This window comes from Vulpes lagopus, chromosome 6, assembly GCF_018345385.1.
Source record: "Vulpes lagopus strain Blue_001 chromosome 6, ASM1834538v1, whole genome shotgun sequence".
NCBI classification, from domain to species: Eukaryota; Metazoa; Chordata; class Mammalia; order Carnivora; family Canidae; genus Vulpes; species Vulpes lagopus.
The window spans coordinates 121,250,325-121,267,568 of record NC_054829.1 but is presented as its reverse complement, the minus strand read 5'-3'; the positions used below and the strand labels follow the sequence as shown (position 1 = coordinate 121,267,568).

The following is a 17,244-nucleotide window of genomic DNA, read 5'->3' as shown; positions in this document are numbered from 1 at the left end:
TTAATTTTTAATGAAAAAAAGAGGCTCATAAAATAATGTTTCATAAATCTACTGAGGTAAAAGACAAAAAAAAAAAAAAAAAAGACTCCTGCTGCTTACTGGATTTATGTCAGAGCCAACAGTGTCAGGCAGGCAGGAAAAAGTAAAAAGAACTTAGTACCACTTACTTTACCTTCTCCTCTAAAACTGAAAGCAGTTATCTTCCAAAGTCTATTCTGATTTGGTTCTCATTTTTTGGGAGGAAGGGAGAAATGACTTATACATAAGCCCTATGCTTTTAAACTTCTAGATACAGAATTTGGTAAACAAATTCCAGAGAGAACCATTAAGAAATAGAGCATACAGGATACTTTCTACACAGGATACTCAACCATCACCCCTTGTTAGCAATGATTTGGAAATAAACTACAATTTATTCAATACCTATTGTATCAACTATGGTAGGGATTTAAAAAGAAATAATATATTTGGAGTATGCTAGCCAAAAATGCCAAGGATATGATGCATGATGTTAACCTTTCTTTTTTCCTTGATTATATATGTTGGAGACGGAATATTTAGGAACATCTTACTTATCTAGAAAAAATACCTTATATGGGAACACCAAGTAATTGTAATGTTCCTATAAGCCAAAACACTTATGGTAAGCAAATAAGGCTATGAGTGGCCAAAAGCAGATGTCATAACCTCATACTCTTTATTCATAGATGAATCCCTCAAGTCCACATCCAGGTCATTCCAAGGACACACTAAGTGAATTTCAAGCCCAGACAAAATAAAAGCAGAAAATAAGAAATGCTAGAGGTGGCAGAAAAATGGGTGCCATATTACTGTTTTTAGTGCTCAGGATTCAGTATATAGAGAAAACTAAAGGTCTCAACAGAGACTTTTAAGAAAAAGAGGTAAGAAAATTGAAATGGTTATGAAGAATTCATCCTAAAGGCATACACAGCACTCTCAATATTAGTAAAAATAAATCTTAACAGATTGAATTTACATGTCTGACAAATTATGAACAATTAAGAAAACCAACTTTTCAAAAAAAAACTTTTCACCTATTATTTTTCCATTAATTATAAAAAATTGACTATCTTTACTAACAGATTAGGACATTTCTTTTCTCAATTCAAGGAAGGCTGTAATAGCAAAATAGTACATGGGAAAATGGAAGGAAATGCCAAATTCCTTAATTTCTCCATTTTTTTAAAGTTTTCTTTTTTGTCTGTTTTTATTAATAATTATTCTAAAATCTTCATTGATCAGAGCAGTAGAATTCTGATCAATGAAGATTTTAGAATAATTATTAATAAAAACAGAATTCTACTCTAAAGGAGTACTTTAGAGAGCAGTAGAATTCTGATCAATGAAGATTTTAGAATAATTATTAATAAAAACAGAATTCTACTCTAAAGGAGTACTTTAGAGAGCAGTAGAATTTTGATCAATGAAGATTTTAGAATAATTATTAATAAAAACAGACAAAAAAGAAAACTTCAAAACAATGGAGAAATTGTATTGAAATTTAACAAAAAATATTTTTAAAGATTCATTCATCTTAGAGAGAGTGAGCACACAAGCAGGAAGAGGGAGAGAATATTAAGCAGACTCCATGCTGAGCTTGATCTCACAGTCCTGAGAGCACAACCCAATCTAAAACCAAGAGCTGGATGCCCAACTGATTACCACCCAGACACCCCCAAGATCCATTCTTAATACACACAAATACACAAAAAAATCTAGGGTGGGTCTCCAATTATGATCAGAACAAAAAAAAAATCTAACATAGGCCATTAAAAACAACTTATAAATAGTACATATAAAAAGATGAAACCTTTGTGAATATATCACGTTCTCCTATGATTCCCGCATCTATAGTATAGCAAGAATAAATATAGTGTAAGGGTCACGTAACTCCTTCCTAAAGAAATAAACTGTCAAAATTTTGTACTAATGTTACTGAGTGTACAGCACACTATTGTGTTCAAATACCAACCAGATATCCCCTAAGCCCAGATAGATTCTTTATTAAGGATGTACTTTATCAATCTAAGAAAAGGTATATGTACAGTTCAAAATGTATCAATCTGAACTCTTTAAAGCTAGAAAGCTAGAAAGCTAAAAAGCTAGCCATAATACAGTTTTTAATGGAAATAAAAAAGAATTCAGGAAGAGGACTCTAAACACATGTTTCATATAAGGCTAATAAAGATACAAAGTATCTAAAGAGTTTAAAATGTGAAAGAAGTCAGCATTTAAATTATACTTTAAAAAATCATTCTTTGATGTTTCATCAAAAAAGTTTATACTGATTCCTACAATAAAATCTCCTCAGAGATTTTTTTCAACTAATAAGGTATCAGTTATGATTAAGAAACAATGTACTTATTAGAGGAACCTTGCAATAGGTCTTCTACATACCACATCATCCTTGCCTTCATTCTTAAATGAAGTTTCTGTCTCCATAGGAGCATCACTGTGATCCCCTTCTACATTTTGCTTCTCAATTACTGATGCACTGGCCACACTGAAGATTCCATGAATGTTAACACGAACTTTAACCTTCACTTTGGAACTATCACCATCAGCCTGAGGCAAAACATTCTGAATAGTGAAGCTCCCTTAAGGAAAAAAGTGCTTTCATTAGTACATGGATTTCTGATTAACCTATTCAAATTCATTCATTCAATAATTTGATTATTATCTTTTAGATGAAGACAAATAATCATGAAACTATCACATCCAGATTATTGTGACCCTAGATCACCTTTTTTTCATGTTAATAAACCTAATATTAAGATTTAGACAGGTTAAGCAGCCTGCCCCAAATCATCAATACTAGGACAAAGGTAAGCTGGAATTTCAACAAAGGACAGTTTGACTTAAGGCAATATAGCTTTTAAGTATTTTATAATATTGCTATTCTAAAACCAAAATAACAAAATTCTACTTCTGAGTTTGAAAACAAAATGGACATTATCCTTTTGCTGTAAGTTTTGCAAATCATAATCATCTTGGTAATTCACAAACACAGCAACTTAAATTTCACCCTATAGCAAGATTGCAAAGTTATTCAGTCACTAATACCTACAGAGATCATATTAACTTTCACTTGAAGAAACTGTTTTATTTTCAGTATTTTTAAAAGATTTTTAAAAAAGATTTTTTAAAAAAGATTTTATTTATTTATTCATGAGACACACACACACAGAGAGGTAGAGACATAGGCAGAGAGAGAAGCAGGGTCCATGCAGGGAAACCGAAGCAGGACTCAATCCTGGGACTCCAGGATTACGCCCTGGGCCAAAGCAGGCGCTAAACCGCTGAGCCACCCAGGGATCCCCACATCTGTGTATCTTAACTAGATTTACTGTCAGCATTTTATTCCATTTGTTTCATCATTTAAGTGTACAGACTCTGTGGATGTGTACATTTTTTTCTAAACCATTGGAGGGTGTTACATACATTCTGGTCCTTTATGCCTAAGTACTTCAATGTGTATTTCCTAACAGGGATATTCTTTAATATAACCACAGTACTGCCAACTGTATAAGTTTACACTGATACTTTAACATACAATCCACATTGTCCTTTTTTCAATTGATGTAATACTGTCCTTTATAGTATTTCCTCCTCTTCAGCACAGAAAGATTTAAAACCTACATAACGGGCAGCCCTAGTGGCGCAGTGGTTTATAGTGCCGCCTGCAGCCTGGGGCGTGATCCTGGAGACCCGGGATTGAGTCCCGCATCGGGCTTCCTGCATGGGGCCTGCTTCTCCTCTGCCTGTGTCTCTGCCTCTCTCTCGCTCTCTCTGAATGAATAAGTCTTTTTTTTTTTTTTTTGAATGAATAAGTCTTTTAAAAAAATTAAAAAAAAATAAAACCTACATAACAATTCCCATTCTTACTTAAATACTGTAACAGAAATGGCTTATAACTATTGTTTACAGTGGCCCAGAAACTCACTCTATAATACTATTACCATCACCCTATTCATTATGCAAGGTTTGAAAATCTCACATTCATGGACCTTCCCCTCTATCTTGTTTTTTAAGAACCTACAATATTTTTTACTTTCTTGTTGTAATCACTAGGATAGGTTTTTCAATTTAACCCCTCCTCTCAATGTTTCTTATAATTTTTTTCTGGATCACTGTATCTCTAACTGAAATTAACTTTAATTATTTAAAAAAGTTTATTTAAGTTAATCTCTACACCCAACATGGGGCTCAAACTCATAAGCCCAAGATCAAGGGTCTCATGCCCTTCTGAGCCAGTCAGGCACCCCTGAAAGAACAGCATTTCTTGCCTCAAAACTGACATTAATACATGCCACTTACATGCTCTGCAAAACATTCAGGTCAGATAATCTATATTTTTGGAATTTGTACGAAAATTTTAGTTTTTCAGGGGTGTGGATGTAAAAAGCAGAGAACAAAATTTTATTTTATTTTTTTTAAAGATTTTATTTATTTATTTATTTATTTATTTATTTATTTATTTATTTATTTTTTATTTATTCATGAGAGACAGAGAGAGACAGAGAGACAGAGAGGCAGAGACACAGGCAGAGGGAGAAGCAGGCTCCATGCAGGGAGCCAGACATGGGACTTGATTCTGAGTCTCCAGGATCACACCCTGGGCTGAAGGCGGCGCTAAACCTGAGCCACCCAGGCTGCCCAAGAACAAAATTTTAAAAGAAACTTCAAAACCTAAATATAGGTTTACGTTATTGTACAAGTTATTCTGAAAAGTCATCAAATGTATTATTTGAAACACAAATTTTTGGCAGGGAAGCAACAAGCTATTTAAATCTTTAGCAGTTATGGAAAAAGAATGTAAATGTCAATGAAAGCATGAAAATATTGTAGCTTACAATAGTCAGAAATGCAAATCTAATAACAAAGTACTTATTTTCACTTTCAGAATGTTATCTCTAAAAGAATAGAAGAAAATGAGCTACAACAAATAATCAAGCAATGTTAAAAGGAATATAAATTAGTATAATCCTTTTAGTGAAAAATGTGGCAGTACTGGTTAAAATAATGATCATATCCTTTGGGTCAATTTCAGTTCTATACAGTTGTCTTACAGATATACCAAACACAACTAAACAAGGAGATGTGTCGGAGGACTTTCCTAATAGCACTGCTTGAATCAGAAAAATTGGGCTTTAGGGTGTATTGGTTAAATTAATTATGGCAAAAGTGCTGAGAAAAAAGTCACTGTTGACATGGAAAGTTAATATATAACATTTTAAAACGCAAGTTGCACTGGGGACACTCAGACAATTACATATGTACTTAAAAAGTGCATGCTTTTATTTTTGGATATTCAAAAAAATGGAGCAATATAAGCACAGCTGTTAACAATGGTTACCTTTGTAAAATGAGCTAAGTAGGAGGTGGGTATAGCAGATGCAGGTTTTTAAAGTTTTTATATTTCCATATTGTGATTTTTATTTGAAAATATTGATTTACCTTATAATAAAATACTAGTTAAAAATATGCCACCACGGTTTAAAGATTATGTAATATTTTATAGTTCCTTTTTTCTAATGTTTTACTTAAAAGTATTTGAGACTTTTAGAAGTGTAAATTCCTCTAAGTTCAGAAAGTAGGTTCAATTGGTTATTCACAATAAGCTCTAACCAAGGCTTCAAAAGTAACTTACCCAGTTCCATCTTCAAAAGAGGTCTTCCATCTTAATGTGATTGAATAGGGAACAAGGTCTGTTATAGAAAATTCACGCACTTTAAATGCTGGTGAGAGAATCGCACACTGAAAATAAGATGTATACCATATTTAAATCAACAAACGCAAAACATACTGGTTACCCTGACTGAACCGCTTATCAAAGTCTTGTAATAAAGTTACATTCTAAAATTACTGTCTTTTGGTAACAGCTAGTTTAAAGTGTCAAGAGTACTCTATGACCTTACAAAAATATATTTTTAAATCTCAAAAAATAATTTTAAGTGGAAATAATTATAAGAATCCATAAAGTAAATGTTCTTTCACTAAGCACATATTGTCCCTATGACACTATAAAAACAAATTAGAAAGACACAAGATTTATTTATCAGGAATAATTTCAATTTATTTTTAGCCTATTGACAACTGGTTGGAACAGAGAATATTAAAAGGTCACTTTAAGCCTATCACCACATTTCTGGCAAAGTATACACTGTTAAACAAAAAAAAAGGATTATTAATCATACCTGTAATGCACATCCTCTTGCAACAGCTTCATCAGCATTTAATGTGGTACTTATGTCTTTAAGAAAGAATTTAGTGATTTGTTCTTTCACTGCAGGAATTCGTGTTGCTCCCCCTACAATTTCTATACTACTTATGTCTTCACGTTGCAAGTCTGGAAAGCAAGATGTTTGGGGTTTTTTTGGTTTTTGTTTTTTTTTTAAAGATTTATTTATTTAGTTATTCATAGAGACAGAGAGAGAGAGAGAGAGAGAGAGAGAGAGACAGGCAGAGACACAGGCAGAGGGAGAAGCAGGCTCCATGCACCGGGAGCCCGATGTGGGATTCGATCCCAGGTCTCCAGGATCATGTCCTGGGCTGAAGGTGGTGCTAAATCGCTGAGCCGGCAAAATGTTTTTAATTGAGAAAAATTAGATAGTCTATAAAAATGTGAACAAAAGACTTTGGAAAGTACTTTTTTTTTTTAAGTTAATTTCCTTTTTTGCTAAAACAACACTAAATAAAAAGAAGATTAAAAACAAATTTTGGAAAAATGCAAAACTTAATATTAACTAGGTATCAGGCATTGCACTTAGTCCAGATGACAGAGTAACAATAAGAACAGACAAGTACCTCATGGACTCTTCAAAGTCCTTCAATTTTCTAACTTTCACCTCACAAATAACCAAGAAGTATTAATTGATTACCAAAAACCTTAACAAAAAGCGATCATGTCCCATTTCTACTTTATTTTCATCATAGACTTTATAGTATACTTATATGTAAAAAACACTTCCGAATATAATATAGTTTTATGATGTAAACAATAACATGAGCCAGGAGCTGTTCTCATAAACCCAGATTCATAGTGCCCTTACTCTTATGAAAGAAGTTATAATCTCCCTAAAATGAAAAATATTCAAAAGACATATGAAATTTTTGTTGCTTTTACCATTTCCTACCCCATTCAAGTGAGTTAACGTCATGACACAATTTTGATGGTTAGTCTAGTGATTACACTTACTAGCTTGTTCCATTACTGCTTTTAATGGTGGCTCGACCCTGGTGAATAGGGAAGCACACAATTGTTCAAATTGAGCTCTGTGGGAAAAATGAAGTAAAATTCATCATTTTGGGATGTAAAACTCAAATATATCTTCTAAAGTAACACAGTGAAAAAAAATCAGACATGATCTAAATGTAAAATAAGCCAACACTTCTTAAACTGAAAACATACATGGTACCTGTTCATTTTACTAGAAACATCAAGGTCATTCATGAAACACTCAATGTTCAGTGGAAGATCTGATGCATTTGCGCTCATTAGCTTCTTCAGTTTTTCACATTCCTGATATAAACGCAACAAAGCCCGAGAATTTTCTTTCACATTTATCTTATATTTGGTCTTGAACTCCTCACAGAAGTAGTCTACTAAAGCCTCATCAAAGTTCCTGCCACCCAAATATGGATCAAAGGTGGTAGCCAAGACCTGTTTAAAAAAACAAACAAACAAACAAAAACTTTCAGAAACACAAATGCTTTTGAAAAGACAAAAACCAAAAACACCTTTTTAAAATTAATGTCAAAGGCAAAGAACTTGTCAGAAATCACTGGGGTGTCAAAACTTGCTGTGGGTTATACTAATTATCACTTATATTTAGCCAACTTACTTAGCCACTCTGAGTTATCTGCTTTGGGTTACAGATCTATAATATATCATAATCATTCTATTTCTGAAATAACTGAGTTTCAATTAAAATTTCATTATCTTATATCCACTGGTTCTACAATAGCACTGAACAAGTAGACCAAAAACCAAGTTCAAGACAGCAAAGAAACAGTCCTGAGCATGTAACCAAAACACAAGAGCCAAGAAAAGCCAATCCAAAGATGAAATCTAAATACTACAATTGGTCAATTTACAGGTCAGGAATTAGGCCTTCTGATTACTATTTTAAAAAAATAAAAAGCAAGCTATTTTTATAAAAATACAGAATAAATAAAAGAATACATGAAAGACCACAAAATAAAGAATAAAGAGAAGAAGAATTTAACATAATTAACTTATTGGGCAATGAGCCCCAGCTAGTGGATAGATGGAAGAGGAGCAGATAAGTCACAGAATTTCAACACTATAGCTCTTGAAAACAAAAGAGCAAGATATCTAATCTCCCAGGATAGAGGGCACAAATGACTACTTACACTAGAAAAAAAAAAAAAAAAACAACCCTACAGTTAGGGATGGTTCATCAGGTTTTTTTTTTTTTTTTTTTTTCCACAAGGATGTGTGATGAAACAGTAAACCCTACAGAAGGTGGTAAATGTAATCTGATTGGGATGTTATCCCACAGACTAGTATGGGAAATCCATGGATCGACTTCTTGCTAGATCTAGGACTACCGAAAATTAAGTGCAAAATTGTGTTGGCATGTGACTAGTGCAAAAATGTATCCTTCTGGACAGCAGAGCCACATATATGGCTACTCTAAAGTATCTACTAAAAAGGAAGAAAGGAAAATGTTCTTAGTGTACTATACTAAATAGCAAAGATTAAACCAATTTACAGAAAACTACTCTATACTCATTATGAGTCATTTCCCTTGAGTTTTCTGATTACAAGCATGTTATTATAAACTGTGAGATAAAAGGCTCTAAAAGGTCCACTGGATAACCCAAAGTATTTAATCTTTTAAGCAAATTCTACAAGTAACTAATGGAGAAAGAGAGAGTACATATGTATGGATATATAAGATGATCAATGTAAAAATGAATATAAAATGAAATACAAACTATTAAGATAAGCACACAGACATAAATAATGCCGCATTGCAGAAAATTATGACAGGAACCCCTGGATAGCAAGGTCTATAAAAATAAAGGGAATCATTTTAGGAAATGTTTTCTAAGTATATTTATGGACAATAATGTACTTAATGCTCCCTGATAGGTGACCTAACACCTTGACAATAGCTAATACATATTACAGTCTTATATGGCATTCCAATCATTGTATATTCATTAACCCATCTGTCCTAAAAAAAATTCTGAGGTAATTACTGATATTATCTTCAGGTGGGGAGCCCGAGATTTGAGGAGGTTATGTAACCTGCTCAAGGTTATAGCTTTTAAGTGGCAGAGCCAATATTTAAATCCAGGCACTAAAGTTTTTCTATATAGTCTTACATGCTCTTAACCACTAAACATCCATATAGCAAATAATTCACTTACTTTAAGTTTTCCTTTGTTAAAAGCACAAACTGAGACCTGGTAGGCAGAATGTCCCATATCAATAAATATTACATTTCTTGGTTTCTCATCTAATGGGGGAAGATCCTGTTTATAAATTCCATATGCTAGAGCAACTGTGTAAGAACAAAGAAATAACGTTAATATCAGGATAGCAGTCACCTGGAAAACAAAAAGTAAGTCATTTTGATACTGCACTATATAAAGTAATATCAATTATTAGTTTCAAAGTAAATTAACTTTTCATAATTTGGTTACTGTTTTTAATTTTATTTTTTCTCTACCCATCTAGAACTTAAAATTATAGCAAATGTAAGACATGTTTAACTTGTAGCAAAATACTATACTCCAAAACAAAAGGTTACAGGAGCCAGTACATAATGAAAAAAGATAAAATGCTTTATATTAATTAAAATTTTTTCATAAAATACTTTATTTTATAAAAATTAAAAACTAGAGCAATTCTTCTGACAGTGATTTTCAAACTGCAAAGTGCTCACCTGCAGTAGTTTCATTCATCAGCCTTAAACAATTTAAACCTGCAACCTGTGCTGCAGCCATCACAGATCTTCTCTCAGCATCAGTGAAAAAGCTAGGAATCTGTTAATTTAAAACAGTAAGGAAATATATTGGTTTAATAGATTTTAAACATTTCATCAATTAAAAATGTAAAAAACTACTCTAAAACTTATGTAGGGCAATATAACTACTCTAAAATTTACGCAAGTTAAAGATTGGTGTCCTAATTAAATAAGCAAGAAAAAAATTCTTTGTTTTGGCAATTTCTATACCATAAAGTGTTGACCTAAGTATGAACACAAACTTAAAACAATTAAGAAGATGGAATAATACTGCAGGATTTCCAAAATATGTTCATCCAAATCCTTCTTTGTATTGGGTTTGCTCTATGAAAAAAATGTTTGTTCACATTTAATAATGAAAAATGGAAACCCCAAGACTTAAAATGAGATTAAATATATCTTGGTAGGGATGCCTGGGTGGCTCAGCAGTTGAGCGTCTGCCTTTAGCTCAGGGTGTGATCCGGGTCCCTGGGATGGAGTCCCACATCAGATTCCCTGCATGGAGCCTGCTTCTCCCTCTGCCTGTCTGTGTCTCTCATGAATAAATAAATAAATCTAAAAAAAAAAAAAAAGATATATAATGAATCCTTTGTAGCTGTTAGAAATAATCAGGCAGATCTGAACTATCATGAACAGTATATTGCATTAGAAAAAAGGACATAGGGCAGCCCAGGTGGCTCAGCGGTTTAGCGCTGCCTTCAGTCCAGGGCCTGATCCTGGAGACCAGAGATCAAGTCCCATGTCGGGCTCCCTGCATGGAGCCTGCTTCTCCCTCTGCCTGTCTCTGTCTCTCATGAATAAGTAAATAAAATCTTAAAAAAAAAAAAAAAAAGAAAAAGAAAAAAGGACATAATGTAGCATGATTGTGTATGTATAAGCTACCAAGGAGAATACTCAGAGGTTTATAATGGCTGTTATCTCAAAGGGAGGGGAGAACTATATATTGCAGGGGACTTATGAGGAGCATGTACTTTTCTTAAAATCACCAAAAACATTAACTGAGACTTCAACTTATAGTTAAGATTTACATATACTTAGTTCTGTCAAATTAAGAAGCACTTTGATTTGTGTGTACAGATTTCTGAGAAGCTAATTCAGTAGGGACGCCTGGGTGGCTCAGTTGGTTAAGCATCTGACTTTGGCTCAGGTCATGATCTCAGGGTCCTGGGATGGAGCCCTGAATCAGGCTCCACACTCAGCAGGGAGTCTGCTTCTCCTGCTTCTCCCCCTGCTCTCTCTCTCTCAAATAAATAAATAAAATCTTAAAAGAAGCTAATTAAGTATATTCATGTACAAAATGACTTCAGGCTCTTCCAATTTAGTTCCAAGACAACTTCCAAAGTTGTCTCCAATTGTATTACTTTTTAAAGCAAGAAATTTCATTTAACAGATATTAACAATTGGAGAAGAACTTGAATTTTGATATACTTGTTTATCCTTATTATCCTTCTGACAAAAATCTAAATTATAATATAGATGTCATTTAATACTCATTGAGCACTTATGTACCAGGTACTTTTCTAACCACTTTAGGATAAAATAGTGCATAAAACAGAGAAAATACTTCCCCTTGTAAATAGGTCACAACGGGTCTACTGCACTAACTACAAAGTAAATAATGGCAGAGAAGTTCATAATGCTCTTGACACTAATTTCTGATGTGAATGTACCATCAAGTATAGTTAATAGGGATGGATTTGAATTTAACATGGGTTTTAAAACTCACCCCACTTTGATGTACACTTTCAAGTGGCAGTATAGTGGAAGAGTTGTAAGTAGGGGTTTGGGAATGAACTATTGGGTTTGATTTCTGGCTTACCACTTATTAGCTCTGTTGATTTTAGCAATTTATTTAACTTCCTTTTGTCTGTTTTGTAATCTACGAAACTGGAATTAAAAATATCCTACCTTTATGGGTAGTTCCGAGGATTAAATGAGTTATACATATTAAATGCCAGTAACAGTGTCTGGCCAATTATAAACTCTTTTATTAAATGATTAGAAAACGTGGGCAGCCCTGGTGGCGCAGCGGTTTGGCGCCGCGCCAAACCATGGATCCTGGAGACCCGTGATCAAGTCCCACATCAGGCTCCCTGCATGGAGCCTGCTTCTCCCTCTCCCTGTGTCTCTGCCTCTCTCTCTATGTGTCTATGAATAAATAAATAAAATCTTAAAAAAAATGATCAGAAAACAAAATATTAAAGTTCTCTTATTCTCTCATTTAAAAAATTCTAAATATCTATAAAATACTCATTACTAAAGTCACTGAAGAGTTCATAATCTGATTCTATTTTTCTGATGACACAAGACCTTTTTTTAAGACTTGAATTTAGGGAAGTTTAATAGTGTTAGAAATATATTCACATTTAGGTGACAACATGTAACTTAAAAAAGTTATCAATATATAATGAGATCTCAAAGGATAGAGTAAATGATGAAATGTTTTAAGAATTTTTTTTAAGGGGATCCCTGGGTGGCTCAGCGGTTTAGTGCCTGCCTTTGGCCCAGGGCATGATCCTGAGGACCCGGGATCGAGTCCTGCATCAGGCTCCCTGCATGGAGCCTGCTTCTCCCTCTGCCTGTGTCTCTGCCTCTCTCTCTCTATGTCCATCATGAATAAATAAAAAATCTTTAAAAAAAAAAAAGAATTTTTTAAAAGAATTTATTTATTCATGAGAGACAAAGAGAGAGAGAGAGAGAGAGAAAGACAAAGAGAGAGAGGCAGGCGCAGAGACCCAGGCAGAGGGAGAAGTAGGCTCCATGCAAGGAGCCTTATGTGGGACTCGATCCCAGATCCCAGGATCACACCCTGAGCCAAAGGCAAGATGTTCAACCAGCCTCTGAGCATCTGCCTGAGCCACTCAGGCGTCCTTGTTTTAAGAATCCTTAAAGAAAGATATTTTCTTTCTGAAAAATGCTGCATGATCTTAATTATATGTGGAATCTACAAAAGTTGAATTCATAGAAGCGGAGTAGAGTGGTGGTTACCAGGAGCAAGGAAGTGGGGGAAATGGGAAACATTGGCCAAAAACTACAAAGTTTCAGTTATGTAGGATGAATAAATTCTAGAAGTCTAATGTATAGCATATAGTGTCTAAAGTTAGTAATACTATATTATATACCGGAAATTTGCTAAGAAAGTAGATCTCAGGCGTTCTTGCCACCAAAAAAAAAAAAAACAGTACATGAGAAGATGTTAATTAGCTTAACTGCTGTAATCATTTCACTATGTATATGTATGTCAGAACATCATGCTCCATACCTTATATGTAAACAATTTTTTTTTAAAGAAGGCACAATGGGATTCTGGAGAGTGATAAATATGTTTGTAAACATATTTATCAATAGTGATTGATGATGGTTATGTCAAAATTTCTGAAAGTATAACATGCTAAATATATCCATGTTTTCATTTTAAAAAGGATTTTTTTCTTTCTGATACAGAATATACATAATCTCAAATTACCAAATGGGAATTTTCAGCTTTGTCATAAAATGTTAAAGTCCCTACAAATAGGAAGTTAAGGGCAACCAGGAAACTGGCAGGCATTGCAGTCACTACTCATATTCATTTTTTTTTTTTTAAAGATTCACAGATTATCACAACTGACTATGGGAAACTAACTCAATCCTAAACTTTACCAAATAAAGTTGTTTTTTTTTTAAACCTAAAAATAAAAATGGGTTTACATTATTTACTTAAATAAGAACAGAAAGAATAAAGGAAAAGGAAGAAAAATATTTAACAGATCACTGATATATTGGAAATTGTGATTTAAAAGTATAAATTACTGGGACACCTGGATGGCTCAGTTTGTTAAGCATCTGCCTTTGGCTCAGGTCATGATCCCAGGGTCCTGGAATGGATCCCCACACTGGGCTCCCTGCTTAGCAGGAGCCTGCTTTTCCTTCTCCATCATTCCCCCTACTTGTGCTCTCTGGCTCTGTCAAATAAAGTCTTGAAAAAAAATATTCATTATTGAAGTAAAACTTACTGAAATCACACAGTCGGCCACTGGTTTCTTCAAAGCATTTTCTGAAGTCTCTTTAAGTTTGGCCAACAGCATTCCAGTAACTTGCTCAATTGCAAAAGGTCTCTCTTCTTCTAGGTACCGCACCTAAAACCAAAAGTTCAGATATTTATTAAGAGTCATTTATTCGGGATCCCTGGGTGGCGCAGCGGTTTAGCGCCTGCCTTTGGCCCAGGGCGCCATCCTGGAGACCCGGGATCGAATCCCACGTCGGGCTCCCAGTGCATGGAGCCTGCTTCTCCCTCTGCCTATGTCTCTGCCTCTCTATCTCTCTCTGTGACTATCATAAGTAAATAAATAAGAAATTAAAAAAAAAAATTAAAAAAAAAGAGTCATTTATTCGTCCAACATGTATTTTGTATTTACTCTAAACATGACAGACAACAGTGAAAAAGGCTGTATTTTCTTAAGAAGGTTATATTCTGAAAAGATTATTCTAGTATTATACCCTCTCATTTCTAAAGTTCAAGTGCCTTACACATAGTAATGTAACCAAACTGTTCTCAAAAATATCTTCTTGCATTAGATCTCTGCCTTTCACAAAAGCAATTTTTATCATTCACTTTCCAAGCACATAACAAAGGAGAAAAAGGTCAATTAATCTTTTGAAAGTTAGAACTTTTCTGGGTTTGACATGAAAGCTTTAGTCACACAGTTTTAGGAAAAGCAAATGAGAACATCAGGAAAGAAAAAAAAATTCTTGGGGCAGCCCTGGTGGTGCAGTGGTTTAGCACCGCCTGCAGCCTGGGGTATGATCCTGGATACCCGGGATCAAGTCCTACATCAGGCTCCCTGCTCCTCCCTCTGTCTGTGTCTCTGCCTCTCTCTCTGTGTCTCTATGAATAAATAAAATCTTAAAAAAATTTATTATTAAAGAAATACGTACAGTATGTATTATTCCAAGGTTTCTGGGAGATAATCATAAATTAAATATTAGAGATGTATATATAAAATTTCAAAATTATGTTTAGACCAAATAACTACTTTATTTATTTTATTATTATTTTTTAAATATTTTTTTTCTTTATTTATTTATGATAGTCACAGAGAGAGAGAGAGAGAGAGGCAGAGACACAGGCAGAGGGAGAAGCAGGCTCCATGCACCGGGAGCCCGACATGGGACTCGATCCCGGGTCTCCAGGATCACGCCCTGGGCCAAAGGCAGGCGCCAAACCACTGCGCCACCCAGGGATCCCCACTACTTTATTTTAAAGTCAGGTTTAAGAATAGGTTGCATTTAAGCACACAAAAGGGAACTTTACAATGCTTCTTGACGAAGGAATACTGGAAGATGTGTGGTTTAAGTAATCAAAACTCTTTTATAACAACCAATAAACTTGTGAGCAATACAGTTACCCTGGAACCCATATAATAATTATATTTAGTTTACTGAGGAAAAAATTATGTCTTCTGTGTCCTCAGTGGAAAAAATTTTATTCTATAACACTAAATTTTGGAAGAGCTTCTCTCAAGCAGCACAATGTATATGTGTACAAGTGTATAAATGTGGCCATGTTTACCTGTATAAAGTACATATCAGTACCTCACTCCACTTTATAGCTAAACAGTATTCCATTGTACAGTACCACATTTTAATTATCCATTCATCAGCTGATGAACATTTGGATTGTTCCTACTTTTTGGCTATTATGAACAATCATGTACAAGTTTTTGTGTGTACATATCATTCAATTCTCTGGTGTATATAACTAAGAGTCAATTTTCTGGGTCATATGGTAACTATGTGTTTTGAGGTATTCTGTCAGTTTCTGAGAAATCAACAAACCTGTTTTTGTTAACCAATGCATAACTTACTGTCTCAGGATATAGAACTAAAAATCAAGAATCCATCTCTTACTTGGAAGAAGAGTTTGCTTTAATAATATGGAAGCCTAGAAATATGAACAAACAAAATACTTGGAAGAGTTTGCTTTTATATCTCAGGATATAGAACTAAAAATCAAGAATCCATCTCTTACTTGGAAGAAGAGTTTGCTTTAATATATTTATGGGGTCTATTTTTCTAAATCACTTATGCCTCTGCCTTTATCACTTGAATATAGTTCACCTCTACAAGTTCTCCAAAAAATCATTTTTCCTTGACAATAAAAGTATTGGTTAGATTTTAAAAATTACCTAACCAGAATTTTTTTTTAAGATTTTATTTATTTATTCTTGACAGACAGAGAGAAAGAGAGGCAGAGACACAGGCAGAGGGAGAAGTAGGCTCCACGCAAGGAGCCCGATGCAGGACTTGATCCCAGGACTGCGGGATCTTGCTCCGAGCCAAAGGCAGATACTCAACCCCTGAGCCACCCAGGCATCCCTAACTAGAATTTTTTTTGCACTCACTAAAGCTTACTACAAAAACCAAATCTTGGTACAGATGTACTGTGTCCAGAGGAAAAAAGTTAAATTACAAATAGGCAATATTAGATTTGGTTTTTTGAATTTAAATGTTTGTACCCTGGGAAGCTTACCTTAACTCCTGCACTTCCATTTGGCATCTTCTGCAGTTCATAAGGAAGCCTGATCCTTTCAGTTTGCACGATAGGATCATCAAATGATCTCCCGTGAAGCTTTTTGAAGCCATGAATTGTATTTCTTACATTCGTGACTATCTGTTGGCAATCAACACTTTTATTTATCAATACTTAATGAATGCAAAATAAACACTACATAATATTTTAATAAGACCACCAAATCTCTTTATCCTACACATTTAAGTTTAGAATTACACACAATCATTTGTCTAGTTTCCAGCTGATAGTAAAATTATACAATATGAATGCATGCATCTTATCTATTGCCCGTCATATTCTTTTCCTATTCTAGGAATGTAGAATCAAAATTATTGTTTTCAAAAAACAAAGAACAAAAGTGTAAAAATTTTTAAATACAGTGAAAAATCTATCTACAACTCATCTCTGGTTTTCCTTAACACTTTTGTTCTAATGAATTAATACATTTGAATTTCTCTTCCTTCCACTTTATTTATATTACAACACTCTTCCTTATTGCCCCCTTTTTCTTTTTTTCCTCTTAATATCTAGTTCTTTGTGAAATTTCTCATGTACTGAGAATGAAATTTCTCACTGTGGAGAATTGATCCTAGGCTAGTAAATTTAAACTATTTCTGTATAGCATAATGCAAAGTTCAGGTGTCTAAATTTGCAAATGGCTTGTATTTT

At 34.0% G+C, this 17,244-nt stretch overlaps 1 protein-coding gene across 1 annotated transcript in view; it reads right to left on the bottom strand.

Moving 5' to 3' along the window:
- HSPA4L (heat shock protein family A (Hsp70) member 4 like) overlaps positions 1-17,244 on the bottom strand; it is a 53,824-nt gene that overhangs the window by 22,895 nt on the left and 13,685 nt on the right. Inside the window, exons 3-11 of the mRNA XM_041757882.1 lie at positions 16,534-16,674; positions 14,018-14,140; positions 9,942-10,041; positions 9,424-9,557; positions 7,440-7,684; positions 7,220-7,296; positions 6,219-6,370; positions 5,672-5,778; positions 2,419-2,614 (exon numbers count right to left, since the gene is read on the bottom strand). Coding sequence (XP_041613816.1) covers positions 2,419-2,614; positions 5,672-5,778; positions 6,219-6,370; positions 7,220-7,296; positions 7,440-7,684; positions 9,424-9,557; positions 9,942-10,041; positions 14,018-14,140; positions 16,534-16,674 — 1,275 coding nt within the window. The remainder of the gene's footprint in view (positions 1-2,418; positions 2,615-5,671; positions 5,779-6,218; positions 6,371-7,219; positions 7,297-7,439; positions 7,685-9,423; positions 9,558-9,941; positions 10,042-14,017; positions 14,141-16,533; positions 16,675-17,244) is intronic.